Below are 13,396 nucleotides of genomic sequence, written 5' to 3'. Positions count from 1 at the left end.
GATAAGTTCGAACTTAAAGCGTAGTTGAGACAAAATACTGGTGCCGCTTACCATCCAAAAGTCAAGGATGTCCGTTCCAGGCAGTTCAAGTGGGTCGTTGAGATAGCGTTCAAGTTCCCCACAAGGATCATCACTTGATACTTCCTGAGCCCGTCGAGCTTGGCTGGCTGCAAGACGGCGAGAGAGACCAGAAACTTCATCAGCTGAAGTGGCAACTGGCAGCGCATATACACCCTCGCCCTGGTTTTTTCCAGCTGTATTGAAGGCAGCAGACCGGGTTGCATATACGGAATGATACTCAAGAAACTGGTAATAGTCTGTGACAATCAACACTCTGGATGAATGGCGCGACTCACAATGTTGCGCACGCTCTGCATTGCAGTGGCTCGATATTGAGGTGCAAAGTAATGGTTGATGTATGAATCCTTTGTCGTTGGGTCGATAACTGGAGTGGAGTGTACATAATGAGTGAATGACATTATCCTATGACCATATTGTGCAACGTACCTGTGCTGAGAACAGCGAGAGGCGACACATCTGTTTCATCATAGTACTTCCCCAAAAGAGCAATACCGGCATCGAGGGCATTGTAAATATGAGTGTACTTACGCCCTTTTCTCATTCCCTCCCAACTTGTAATGAGCCCCTCATACACTGAGAGCAAGCGCGGTGCACTTGAAACTTTTGATGTCCCAGAGAATGACTGCTGCGCGTGAGCAGCAACCTAATGTGTGAAGGCAGTTACAATATACTGGATAGAAGATAATATGAGTGAGAAAACACACCTTCAGCGCATCTATGATTGTTTCCATATTATTCCAGTCACTATCGCTAAACACCCATGCACCATATTTGGGTGTACGGCCTTTTGCTCTTGGTACAGAATCTTTGCGATCCGCATGTTCAAGGAAATGGGTAATAGCCTATCGTCAAAAAAGTAAGATATGTGGAATACTTAACAACGCTAGTGTTCTCATACTGGTCGCAATTCAGTAAATCGGTCCAGAAGCATTAGCCATGACCCCCAGCGCGTGTTTCCATACATCACGAGTTCCAGTGTCTTAATAGATACTTTCATGCAGCATTCCTTTAAATAGAGCTTTGCACCGGGAGACCTGCGGATCTGCGATTGTCCAATGTTAGATTGAGATGTTGTCACTGTAGCCAAGGAATAACTCACACGAAGGATTAGAGCACGAACACGAGTCAGCAATGGCCCAACTATAGCACCTTCCACCAGGGGGATCTCAAGGCCAGTAAGGTCGATCTCATTGTCATTCGTGGTATCACTCTCATGAGGTTCCGCGAGATTGTCAGTGTTGCCGATAAGAGCACAAATGAATGCTTGTTGTGCCAAGTTCACGATGTGGCCCATGCATCTGAGTGATGTGTGATGTAAGCTAAAAAACCCAGTAGGCTGCAAAATGTCACATACCTGACACGATAACGGGATGCATCCCATCGGGTGTTGTGTTCCTCGCTGAGAATCTCGCTCATCACACGCATTGCCGCGTCGTTTGTAGACGCATTGTCAGAAGCAATATACCCAATCTAATCAGATTGAGTCATCAGTAGGGAACGGGTCGATTGGGCACTTGCCTTTATTGTTGGTATCATTTTGGTAATCTCTGCCAATAAAACTTTTGCGATGTTTTCACTCGTGTGAGGTCCATCAAGCTCACGGAAGGACATCAGCTCTGAGTGAACATTCCATTCATTATCCAAGAAATGACACGTCACACCAAGGAAGCCTTGCATAGTCGCGGAGGTCCATGCATCAAATGCAAAGTGGATAAGGCCGGGGGCTTCCTATTACTGAACAATATATAACTTTTAAGATGAAAGACCCAACGGGGTGTACCTTGAGTTGATTCTTCAAGTTCTCTGTGACCACCTTTGACCGTGTGATAACAAGCTGGGTCATTTTTGTTCGGTGAGGAAGGTCTTTGTCCTTGTAGCACGGTGACCCATCAATGCCAGTACGAGCTTGAAACTTCATCAGATCACGAAATGAGTCTGAGTCGACTAAATCAAAGCCCTGAATAGCGTATGTCTTGAATAATCAATGTTGATCAAGAATACTCAAAATATACACACAAGGTCATGCTCAATGATCAAATCTTCAATTCGTTGCACTAGGCCTTCCACAGACCATGAGACCTCATCCCCAGCTGGGCGATAGAAGTGGGTGATTCGTCTTTGCCTGTTCCTAGGATACATAGTAGGTTGGACCCGAAATGAATTAGAATTCAACTGAACACGCGCTCACTCATTTGTGATGAAAGCACTCCTTTGCTCCTGCTGTACCACATCAGGTATTGCTCTCTCATCAGGTGGGATTCCAAGAGTGTTGCACTGTTTCAGATAGAGTTCCCAGTGTTCCCCCCACAACGACTAATATGTTTGCGGAGTGTGCTTGAAGCAGAACCGGCTGAGAAACGTGGTGTCAATAGTTTTGACCGGCCCCCTTTGTCGTAAGCAGATCTATTGCATGTATATTGATCCCTAGTTTGGAATTATAGACATTTTGGGACTCACTGGCACACCCGGCATATCCGGTAACTGTCTTGTCCCTCATGAACAACCTCGGTAAACACGGTTTCGAGGTCTTGTGTCCGCCGTGCTTTCTGGGCCAGCTGGATTGCTTGTGCAACATGTGCATCTTCAGATGCGAATTTCTCCTGGTCCTCAAGAGCCCCAGGTGCAGCCTCATCATCCCCATCTGTTCCGACCAACTCAATTTCAGGCCTGGACACGGGCACTGAGCCCTTTGCTGCACTGCTAGTTCGGGCCCGCTTCAACGCCTTCTTCCCCTGGCTGGACTTGTTGCGCTTCTTTGGGCTATGCTGTTGCTCTTCATCTGATGCTGATTCCCTGGATGTTGTGACATAGCCGAGCTCCGCTGTCTTTGTGGGCTGTCTCAAGTTCCCCAGTAGCCCAAGATTGTTTGGTTGACGTCCGACTGAGAATGCTTCCAGGGTCTGTTGAGTAATACCAACATCTCTATTCCGTGAAGTGTTATGCCTATTTTTATTCTTGGAAGCAAGTTTTTGGTGCTCGAATGCTTCAACTGGATTTTCTCGAGTAATTTGCTTTATGGTCCGCTTTGGCCTTTGCACTATTCGATGAGCAGTAGGTAGGTCATCATCTGGATTATAGCCCTCAGAATTAGAGGGAGGGTGTGGCAAAGCATCCGAAGGACTGTAGACAAATTGGTCCGGTTTCTCAGCAGCATCACGTAGTTTACCATCTGGACCCAGCATTGGGTTTTCAGGGTCTGTGTGCCACTCACTTCCATTGTCAGAGTGAGTATCCATCTCAAGGATGTTTAAAATAGACGCAAAGGTGTAAGAGCTGAAAACAATTTCCATTTGTGATTTTTCGGCCATCCCCGAATATGACTGGCAGAATAATTTAAAATTGTCAGAGCCTTCGAATGATGTGCACATTTTTCATTTGTGTGACATAAGATACTATGGTTCTATGGTTCGGTTCGGTTCAGAACCGGTTCAGATTTTCCCCCTAACTTAGAGAACCAAAACCGAACCATCGGAGAACTGGGTCAAAACCGAACCACGGTTCGGTTCCAGCACGGTTCGGTTCTCGGTTCGGTCCCGGTTCGAACCGGTTCTCTGAGAACCACGGCACCCCTAGATGTCAGCATGAATTGCAAAATTCAGAAAATTTCCTTTCGCTAAGTTCGCGGCTCGTTCCTCCCTGGCCCCCGGCTTGGAACGGACCTTGCTCCGGATTTTCTGTCACGACCTCCAGACCTCCCACTCTTAGGAAGTTATGGTTAGTATCACCCTAATGACACACATGCATTTGTGATCAGATCCACTTCACACTTTCGAGGGTTGGACTCTTTCTAAAACCCGCGCTGTCAGTGCTCTTTTGGAATTCTTCATAACCTATGCAACTTCTTTTGGAGGGTGAAGGACCTAGTACTACTTTGTTACTTATGCTGTAAATTTCAAATGCATCCTTGTCTCCGTTCGACCAGATAGTAAGACTACTCATAATCCGTAATCAAACAATCATGTTTCCAAGTTAGCGATCACTGCGCGTACCTTTCAATGAAGCTGTGATCGACCATCACAGTGGGAAGTAAATCGTGGTATTTTACCCATGGCATTTTGCTCCGTGGAAAAAACCTGTGTCTTACTTAGAGCAACTACGGTTTCTCGAAATACGCGGTCAAGATGGCATCGTTGCAATTAATCGCTCAATAATACTGCGATCAACAATGGTCAGATTTTCCCGTCTCGTTAAGAGCACCCCAGAGAATGCAAATGCAGGAAGATCGGGGGTATTCAAAGTGAAGCCGAACATCTGCAGGACCCGATACGGAGTGGAGATTTCAGAACAAGTGACCTGATGTGCAGTAATGTCTCTCATGCATGGATATCTGGACGAAGTCAGAGGCTGGAGTCCTGCTTGCGAGGCTGCTTACGTAGCAATCGCTTTGATAAATGCAACATCGGTCAAAAGTACTGTGGTTTAGGTAACACTGGTACTAGTCAACCCGAAGCATTGATGGCACACTGAAACCACTAAATACAAGCACTTCACTCTATAAACATAGCCAATCCGCGGCTGTTTATTCCATTGTCCCGGGGAAGTTTTGTTTGTGTTGTGCTAGTTCGATGAACAGCCGTTTAGTGGCCATTCACCACCACGCCGTTGGTCGGTGCTTTCAACTCATCAGCAGGTTTTGAAGCACCGAGTGTGTCGGGAAATACCATCGCCGACTTCGGGTGGGGTGATCTGTAGTTCTTCTGTTCAGAAAGTATTTCCTCTAGAACCGATGACGCAGCCGCAACGAAACCCAAGAATGGAGGAGAGGGATTCAGAGGTCTGGTGCAAAATTCTGGATGCGCTTGCAGTCCTACGTAGAATGGATGATCTAGATCGACAACCATGTTTAGGTATAATTTCTCTCAAAGGCAGTTATTGCCGGAAGATTCGCATACCTTGTAGTTCGAAGACTTGCATGCGCTCGCCCTTCTCATCCCGACCGATGAAGTTCATCCCGCTTTTCTCCAGTCGCTCTACATATGCAGGGCCTACTTCATACCTGTGACGATGCCTCTCCCAAATAATCTTTGCGCCACCATACAGCTTGCGCATTTTACTCCAAGTTTCCGTGCCTTCATTGAAAATCGTCGGACGTAGTCCAAGTCGCATCGTTCCGCCAAGGTGAGTCTTAGATATCTCAGGCATGAACACGATGACATGATCTGATGAACGAGGATCCAACTCCTCGGAGTTGGCACCTTCCAAGAGTTCAGACTCCAAACGATCATTCCGATGAGCGTCCGACTCACCAACCCAACCGCAGACGTTGCGCGCCCACTCAATAACGGCGATCTGGAACCCGAGACAAATACCAAGAAAAGGTTTTGATTGCTCTCGAGCCCATTTCGCCGCGAGGATCATCCCTTCGGTGCCTCGTTCACCAAAACCTCCTGGAACAAGGACGCCTCTTCGGGGCGTGGTAAGGGGACTGTGACTGAAAGCGAGTATAATGCTCACTGAGCGGAGACCAATGCTCGCCAGGCATCATGATACCGCACAGGCGATGACTCTAATGCGTGCGGCTCCAGATCCGACGAATCCACCCACTATGAAAGTCGTTAATATAAGCAAAGAAACGATCACCAACCACATTTACCTCTAGTATCAGTTTGCGGTTGCAACGGAATGCTGAATGCTCTAATGACTTCACAACACTCATGTATGAGTCTTTGAGAGAAGTGTATTTCCCGACTAGCACAATGTTGACAGACTCGAATAACCGTTCCTGACTTGGCGTGAGAGAATGAGGACTGGAAGCAGAAACGAAAAAGGTCGGCTCACGTCCTGGTCATTGCTCTCCAACGAGTGTGGAGATCTTCCCCGTTGGCTTTTAAAGAAAGGGAAACGGTGACTGAAGCAAGGTTGAGCCGTCGTTGGAGAAACTCGACAAGCCCTTGAGACTTGAGCAGGAGGGGGACATGATAGACAGATGACACATCGTGGATGCTGAGCACTTGATCCTGAGCAACATGGCAAAACATGGATATTTTCGCCTTAGTTGCAGTGTCTAATGGCTCACGCCCTTGCACTCGGCAAGCGACCTGAATTGGCCAATGAGCCTAACCTTAGGCTCGGACACTGGGATACGAACCAGATCAGGTAACAGACCTAAACCACGCAGGTCACGAACAGTCGACTGGGTGGGCTTCGTTTTCTGCTCTCCATGCATATCTACAACAAGTGAGACATGAATGAGAGCGAAGTTCTCCGTGCCCACTCGGAACTGGAATTGGCGCATGGCCTCAATAAATGGAGCAGATTCTATGTCGCCGACTGTGCCACCTAGCTATAATAAAGCACTTAGCTGATACTTCAGAGTCAGATGTTGAAAGAACTAACCTCTATGATGCAGACATCCGGCTCCTCACCTGTGCTATCGACCGGAACTTTGGACACTCGCTCGATCCAATCTTGAATCCCATTCGTAACATGAGGAACAATCTATGAAGTACCCTTGAGAAGCATACTCGGCGATTTTCGCGTGGGCGTATTACTTGAACTGTCTTGCCTAAATAATCTCCTCGGCGCTAACGGAAAACAAAAACTTTCAGGAACTCGAAATACATTGCCGAAGGACGACGTATTTGTGAATGCGCACCTCCTTCTCAATTACTTCCCGATAAATTTTACCTGTCGTAATGTTGTTATCGCGCGATAACGTCACGTCGAGGTAGCGCTCATAATTCCCAAGGTCCAGGTCGACTTCCCCTCCATCGTTGAGAACGTACACCTCCCCTAATCCATTGCGCTGTGAGGCCATAAAACAGACAATAAGGGACTTCGTCATCCTCACCATGTTCAGTCGGGGCCATCGTGCCGGCATCTATATTCATGTATGGATCATCTTTATTGCAGTCACTTTGAGGCCCGTTGTCTTGAGCAGCAAACCAGTTGAGGAAGCTATGGGGAGAAGTGAGCCTCAGGAAACCACGGCCAACAATACGAGTACATAGAACGAACCAATAACGCCCTTCCCAATTCCACTGATCACTCCTCCCGAAACTACGATGTACCTCGTCATGGTAGCAGAAGCGAGTGTGTGAATGCAGCTGTTCACCAGTTTTCTCCACGTTTGGAGCCAGATGAGAGAACTAAATGTTCTCCAGACGCGTCGGTTTGATGGACTAAGGCCTTATTGGATAATAATAATAATAACGACGAAACGCCGTCAGGGAAGACTAGTGTAATTTTTGGCTCAATCGAAATATTGATCACATGCGCGGGCCTTTCCGCCGAATTAAGCTCCAGGTATATTCTTTTTTTTTTGTGGAACTCCAGTAGCTTTCGCGATACAGGTGTATTTGGGGTAGGGAGACGCGTGTTTCTAAACCAGACGTTCTCGTTTGAAGCGGGGAGTCTCGACGGATGCGAAATATACAATTTTGTTGACTGATACAAAGCCATTTCAATGCCGGTTTGGCGCACTCCCATACGAAGAATATGACGGAGTTTGCTACATTTACTTCCCTCAGTGACCTCTTTGTTATGCTTAACTCATTATGAATTGCTTGCTTTGCCAAAGGGTCGGCGGTTCTAACGATCTAACAACCGATGTGTACGACTTATTGGCTTGGATCATGAAGCACCACAAGAAGGTATCTTCCATCTGAAGGGAGACGAATAGTGATTAACGCCACACTAGGTCGTGGACAACGCCACATTCACCTGGTGAAATCATCAGCTCGTGTTTTCGTGTTCGTATCCGAATGAATCTGACTTCATCCTGGAGAGAAAGGGTCAGGCATACCGTGTTGCATTATGGGATTGCAGGGCTCACCACTTCTGCCGCTGCCTCCTCATCGATAGCGTCTGCGGTTCTGTGTGGTTCCTCCAGGCCAACTCTGCACGCATCCACGATGCGCTTGACAGCGATAGCATAGTTTCTCCCGGTTTCCCCCTCGAAAGCGGAGCCTGCATGCCGGATCATGGCACCTTCCTTGGAAAGCACCATTACCCCAAGTACATTCCTCGTAGAAATGATCCTCGTTAGGGTGGACTCAATTTCAGGAGGAACGGTGGTTGCAGATGGAGAAGCAGTTGAGGTCCCGATGTTAGAAGATGACACGGAGTTGTTCAAAGCTCTAAACCGAGATGGAGAACCTGTTATAGACTGCACAGAAAGGTGTGGCGACAGATCGAAGGATAATAATCCCCGAACCGATGTTGAATGATCAGCGTGATGAGACGACTGAGTAGCTTTTGGGTCACACCATTATGTTATCTACACGTTTTTCACAACGTGGATTGGTTGTAGCCCAATTGACACAAAAGGCGGTCCGGAAGCCAGAACACGGTGGAGGAGCATGGCTGTGCTACCAAGTGAACACTGACGTGGGATGATGTTTATACTGCCATGTCAACATCCGGGAATAAGACGTTTTAGCCACACATACCAACTACTGGTCTCTCCTTCCTTCACCTAGTTTTGTGAAATTTATTTGAGTGCGTAGAGTTCGTCTCGCGTTGGGCAACATGCCGATCCTGGATTGAATGGGCTTGCTGTTTACGTCAAGGCATTTCTTCCCCCACCTCTCATTTTTTTTTCGCCCTCGCTGCCATCATGTCAGGCAGATCTGCCGTAAGTTTAAAGACTGGTAAGGCATATTGGAGGCTCACTAGACATCCTTATCATAGCCTCCTTCAGAAACCGACCCACGCGAGGTACAAGGAAAATCGCCCCGTCACACTTCCCCGTGGATCAAGTTTGGAGTCCCAGTGGCCGTCTTGATCATTGTTGGCGCTGTTTTAGGAGGTGTGTTGGGCACGCAACTCAATAAGAGCAGCAAGAACAACAACAGCAGCCATCCTCAATCCTCCACGTCCTTGTCTCCACAACAATCTAGTAGTTACGCAGTTTCATTGAGCTCGGCTAGAGAGAAACTTGGTAGATTTGCAACGGGCACAGACACTTACGGTCTTCCCGAATACCCTTCCACAGTGAGTCCTCAGATTCCTCATGTCTGCTACGGCTTAGCGCCGCATTATTGTTCAACACAGACAGATCCTGGCCTATTTGGGACTCCAACCTTTGTTCCGCCTCAGTCATCGCCGCCAGCTGCCTGGCCAACAGATAGCTTCAAACCTTCAAACCCCCAGCCCACTGTCGTGCGCAGTGGCCGTCCACGCCTCATAGCCCCCAGCTATAAATGGAATGCTTTGCCCTCCCTCATCTCCCTTGATCCCTATCTCCGTGGTTGGAATGACACAATTTTTGGAAATGCCACCGCTGTCCTCAATGTTCCTCCCAAGGCATTTTTCCTTGATGGCTCTAGCGGTGCACTGGACACTGCTCGTGAGATCAAAGTTCGTGTTAAGAACCTTGCATACGCTTACCGTATGAGCAATGACTCCAAGTATGCCGAACGGCTGTGGGAGGAATTGTTGAACGCATCAGGAAATGGCACCACATCGTTCGGCACCGCGGGGGATAATTGGAATTCGAACCACTTCCTCGATGTTGCAGAGTTCACTGCCGCTTTCGCTCTCGCTTACGACTGGGTCTACGATTACTGGAGTCAGCCTCGCAGGACGGCACTCATGTGGAGCATCATTAGCCTTGGTATAAACAAAGGTGTAGCAGCATACAACGGCGCTTCCTACGGTTGGTGGCGGACCGTCAATGGGAATTGGAATTGCGTAAACCACTCTACTCGAACATTTGTTCGGAGCAATGCTCATCATGCTATCAAACCTAGGTTTCTAACTCGGGTATGATCATTGGTTCCCTGGCCATCCTAAACGACGACCCCACTGGAGCTGCCACCCAAATGTTGAACTTGGCTTTGCCAAATGCCCGAAGCAACTGCGACCTTGGAGTCTCGAATGATGGGTGGGTTCGCTATCGGGAAAGGGGCCTCATTGATACTTACGCATTTTCATAGAACATGGGTAGAAACTGCCAAGTCTGTCATTCCAACTTGCACCTTGTTTTGTGGTGCTTACGTTTTCTTTTAGCTACTGGTATTTCGGGAACACTGGGCATGCTGAAATGGCGAGCTCCTTGTTGACAGCGACAGGCAGCGATTATCAACTACTGAAGTCTAACCCCAACTTCTACCTTACTGGTCTCTATCACATCTATGTTACCGGGATGACGTCGCTCTTCAACTACGGTGATCATGGTCCGAATAAATTTAGCACCACGGCAAACTGCATGATGTTCTATGGCACCCAATACAACCAACCCTTTTACACCCTCTTCCAACGTGACCGGATCGATGCCTCTGAACCAACTGGTCTCTTCTGGTATGACCCTTCCGTCAGCGGTGGCTGGTGGGATAATCTCCCACTGGATCATTACTTCAGCAATAATACGGATCAGTGGGCCTCAATGCGCACTAGCTGGACTGATAACGATGGTCTCTACGTCGCTATGAAGGCCGGCACCAACTCTGGTCATCAGAATCATAATGATTTGGACAGTGGCGATTTTGTCTTGGATGCAATGGGACAGCGGTTCGCTGGGGAACTTGGTTCAGCAGATTATAATGCTCCTGTAAGTGTAGACTGGCGTTCACTACGTTTGTCTCCTCATTCGCCTTCGATCTAAGGGATACTTTGACGGAGGGAACGCCAGCTCTCCCCGATGGCTATACTACCGCAAACGCACCGAAGGACAGAATACTCTTGTGGTCAATCGCCAAAATCAAGTACTCTCCGCGTTTCCGCCAACGAATTTTGACTCTTCAAATACCACTCAAGGCTCCAGCACAGTTTTATCCATCCCCCAGGATTCCACCGCGTTCTTCACCGCTGACTTGACCAACACCTACGGTGGAACGTAAGATTTATTTATCCTCCAGTTCATTTTTCTATTCTCAACTGCTCCCGTAGCTCCATTCACCGAGGTATCCGACTTCTGAATGGACGTAGACAAGTCCTCCTTCAGGACGACATCTCGAATGCCGCTAACGCTATTCAATGGCGCATGCACACCAATGCTACTGTCAAGTTCTCCACGACTTCCACTACGAATGATACAGCAACATTAGAGCTCGCAGGGAAGACACTCGTAGCTCAGTTGCTCAACGTTAAAAACGGACTGCAATTCAGTACAGCGGCCCCTGTTCGTTACGATAGTGATCCGCCTTTGCCTGCCGGAGGAACTGACCCAGAAAACCTTGGGGTAACGGTGCTTGTGGTCAATATCCCGGCTGGTAGCAACAGCGTCCAAGTTGTGTTCAATCCTCAGTGGGTTGGATTCAATTCGTTCATCTCACCGAAGAGCGTTCCCGTTTCGCAGTGGTCTCTCAGAAGTCATGATTAATATTTGTCCAAAGGACGGAACTGAACAATGTTTTGGGACTATTTGACATCGTCTGTATATCCTTTGGCTCCGTGGCCCTTATGATTCCTAATTCCTAAACCCGCTTCCGCATGCACGAGTTCTTCATTGCGCACTTCCTTTTGGATTTTGTTTTGTCTCGCTTGTCTAGTATATTTACTTCAATCGTTGATCGAGTGGCAACGGACGTACCTCTATGTAAGATGGCCGCAGTCAATAGCAATTCCCATGGTGATTGAATATATCCGTGCACCAATGTACTCTTTGACCCCAAAAACCTGGCGCATTGGGATGCAACGCATTCGCGCCCAGTGACAGCGGACAACTAGGATACCGCCAATTGAGTTTCAGAATAAACATTCAAGATCTAAGATTCTTCATGATAGGTGATGATCCCATCCAATAATCCGGTTGCCCCGCTGTTCGAAATCGTCAACATCTAGTGCGTAACGCATTTCCCCGACGTGACTAGGGATGCCGTGACTTAAACCGGACCTGCACCAGGACCGAACCCATAAATAGGACCGGACCATGGTTTGGACCGGATTCGAACCGAACTGTTGGAAATGCGAGTCACCGGAGAGTATGTGGAGGACAATGTGGAGGATTTTACTAAGCGCACGCACACGAGTTGCATTACGTACATTTTCCTCTTCCGTATATACACACCACGTACGGACGTTGACCCAAATCATTAGTTATATTTCTATCTTACATTTGTGCTACGAGCGAGCCGTTGGGAGACGCGTTGCCGTATCCGGAACGCCGATTACAACACGAACCGAACCGCAGATCGGACCATGCAGAAGAGTAATTTCTTTTTTTTCAACATGTAATACAAAGCTGCGCCAGCATTTATAAAAGATTTCATTTAGCACTCCGGAGATTTTACAATCTTCAGGAACAATTCGGCCAACGTGAGGGCATTCATCACGTGCGCCAGTCGACTTGGAAGGCAAGAGAGCGCTGACTAATCTGGATCAACTGAATATCCAACAATATAATATCATCGGATTTGAGGTCATGATCACCACAGGGAACGTTGAAGAAAATCATTTGTGTGAGCAAGTACTTCATTCTTAACATTAATTTAGCCAGCTGCGGCGAACCAGTTATTAGTTCAGCGTCCGAGCAGTGGCGTATAAATGCGAGATAAATTACAAAAATAGAAAAATGCTGCGGTGACGTTCGCGGATGTTGTTGATGGCGGGCATACCATACATTATGTCTGCGCGGCTATTAAAGTAAACATGATCCAACGGCCGATCCAAGAAATTTAACGGTATATCCAGTAGCGCTCATGACTGTGAAGCGTTTTCAGGCGTGCCCTCAGCACTAGTCCGGTAGGGATGATGAAGTTGCGTTGATGTGAATGATTGATTGGCTCGTCAACATCTTGGGCCTGAGATCTGGCCGCAGAAACCATCGCCTGGTGCTAGGGAATTACGTTCCATAAAAACCAAGAATCGAAGAGATGAGATTGCTAAACGCCTTACCTGCCTGAGTTTAGCCAAATAAACTTGGAGCACGGCAGCATAATTGTCGAACCCTAGACTCTTCATCGCATACACTATATCTTCACCTCCAATGGTTTTGCGCTTCTCTATGAGGCACTTCTCCGCTGCTTCGGACGTAATGAAACTAATGAACTCGGAAACGCTTTCTTGCATCGCCTCCTTCGCGTCCTTCGCAATTTTTGCATTCGATGGAACGGAGAGCTTCATTATCCGTGCGACATTGGCAATCTAGGAAGAGAATAGCCCGTAGTTAGCGCGTAAGTTGTGAGACATGCAATCTTTCCATATGAGCTACAGAACGTACTGGGAGGTAACGGTCTTGTTCTTTGTACTCCCCAAGCTCCTGCTCAGTGAATGGGTTTGGATGGCCTTCTGTGGCCTCGTTTGGCGGAATTGTCAATGGTTCTAGGTGTGCTGTAGATGGAATTGTATTGTCTTGGAACTGCCCTCCTGTTGAGGAGGAGGGTTCTGACGTGAATGACATGGCTGAGGGGTGACGGAAAGTATGGCAGGGGTT

General features: G+C 47.8%; 5 protein-coding genes across 5 annotated transcripts; 1 reads left to right on the top strand and 4 right to left on the bottom strand.

Moving 5' to 3' along the window:
* Positions 1 to 2,534: 2,534 nt before the first annotated feature.
* EI90DRAFT_3017189 (uncharacterized protein) lies at positions 2,535 to 3,389 on the bottom strand (the record flags this gene model as incomplete). Its single annotated transcript, XM_039057077.1, has 1 exon — positions 2,535 to 3,389. One exon carries the CDS (start codon positions 3,387 to 3,389, stop codon positions 2,535 to 2,537), a length of 855 nt encoding a protein of 284 aa, XP_038914815.1.
* Positions 3,390 to 4,209: 820 nt separating this feature from the next.
* On the bottom strand, positions 4,210 to 7,099 carry EI90DRAFT_3290127 (P-loop containing nucleoside triphosphate hydrolase protein; the record flags this gene model as incomplete). The annotated part of the gene is made up of 12 exons (XM_039067206.1): positions 4,210 to 4,906; positions 4,974 to 5,276; positions 5,328 to 5,485; positions 5,536 to 5,624; positions 5,675 to 5,807; positions 5,860 to 6,119; positions 6,170 to 6,364; positions 6,418 to 6,519; positions 6,573 to 6,605; positions 6,677 to 6,813; positions 6,872 to 6,901; positions 7,039 to 7,099. 12 exons carry the CDS (start codon positions 7,097 to 7,099, stop codon positions 4,659 to 4,661), a joined length of 1,749 nt encoding a protein of 582 aa, XP_038914814.1. The 3' UTR covers positions 4,210 to 4,658.
* Positions 7,100 to 7,377: 278 nt separating this feature from the next.
* On the bottom strand, positions 7,378 to 8,496 carry EI90DRAFT_3062476 (uncharacterized protein; the record flags this gene model as incomplete). The annotated part of the gene is made up of 5 exons (XM_039060635.1): positions 8,472 to 8,496; positions 8,289 to 8,404; positions 7,856 to 8,188; positions 7,741 to 7,801; positions 7,378 to 7,580 (listed from the first exon to the last, which is right to left on the bottom strand). Coding segments are annotated over exons 2-4 (397 nt in total), but the record flags the coding sequence as incomplete, so codon positions are not given.
* A 142-nt stretch (positions 8,497 to 8,638) lies between these two features.
* EI90DRAFT_3125176 (heparinase II/III family protein) lies at positions 8,639 to 11,344 on the top strand (the record flags this gene model as incomplete). Its single annotated transcript, XM_039063803.1, has 8 exons — positions 8,639 to 8,656; positions 8,713 to 9,015; positions 9,076 to 9,714; positions 9,774 to 9,907; positions 9,960 to 9,980; positions 10,033 to 10,573; positions 10,629 to 10,858; positions 10,912 to 11,344. The coding sequence occupies 8 exons, from the start codon at positions 8,639 to 8,641 to the stop codon at positions 11,342 to 11,344; spliced, it is 2,319 nt and encodes a 772-aa protein (XP_038914812.1).
* Positions 11,345 to 12,638: 1,294 nt separating this feature from the next.
* On the bottom strand, positions 12,639 to 13,363 carry EI90DRAFT_3125175 (histone-fold-containing protein; the record flags this gene model as incomplete). Its single annotated transcript, XM_039063802.1, has 3 exons — positions 12,639 to 12,797; positions 12,859 to 13,107; positions 13,184 to 13,363. The coding sequence occupies 3 exons, from the start codon at positions 13,361 to 13,363 to the stop codon at positions 12,639 to 12,641; spliced, it is 588 nt and encodes a 195-aa protein (XP_038914811.1).
* Between the last annotated feature and the right edge of the window lie 33 nt (positions 13,364 to 13,396).

This window comes from Cantharellus anzutake (assembly GCF_015039405.1).
Source record: "Cantharellus anzutake strain C23 chromosome Unknown EI90scaffold_31, whole genome shotgun sequence".
In the NCBI taxonomy this organism is placed as follows: Eukaryota; Fungi; Basidiomycota; class Agaricomycetes; order Cantharellales; family Hydnaceae; genus Cantharellus; species Cantharellus anzutake.
Note: the sequence above shows the minus strand (reverse complement) of the source record. Positions and strands in the feature narration are given on the sequence as shown.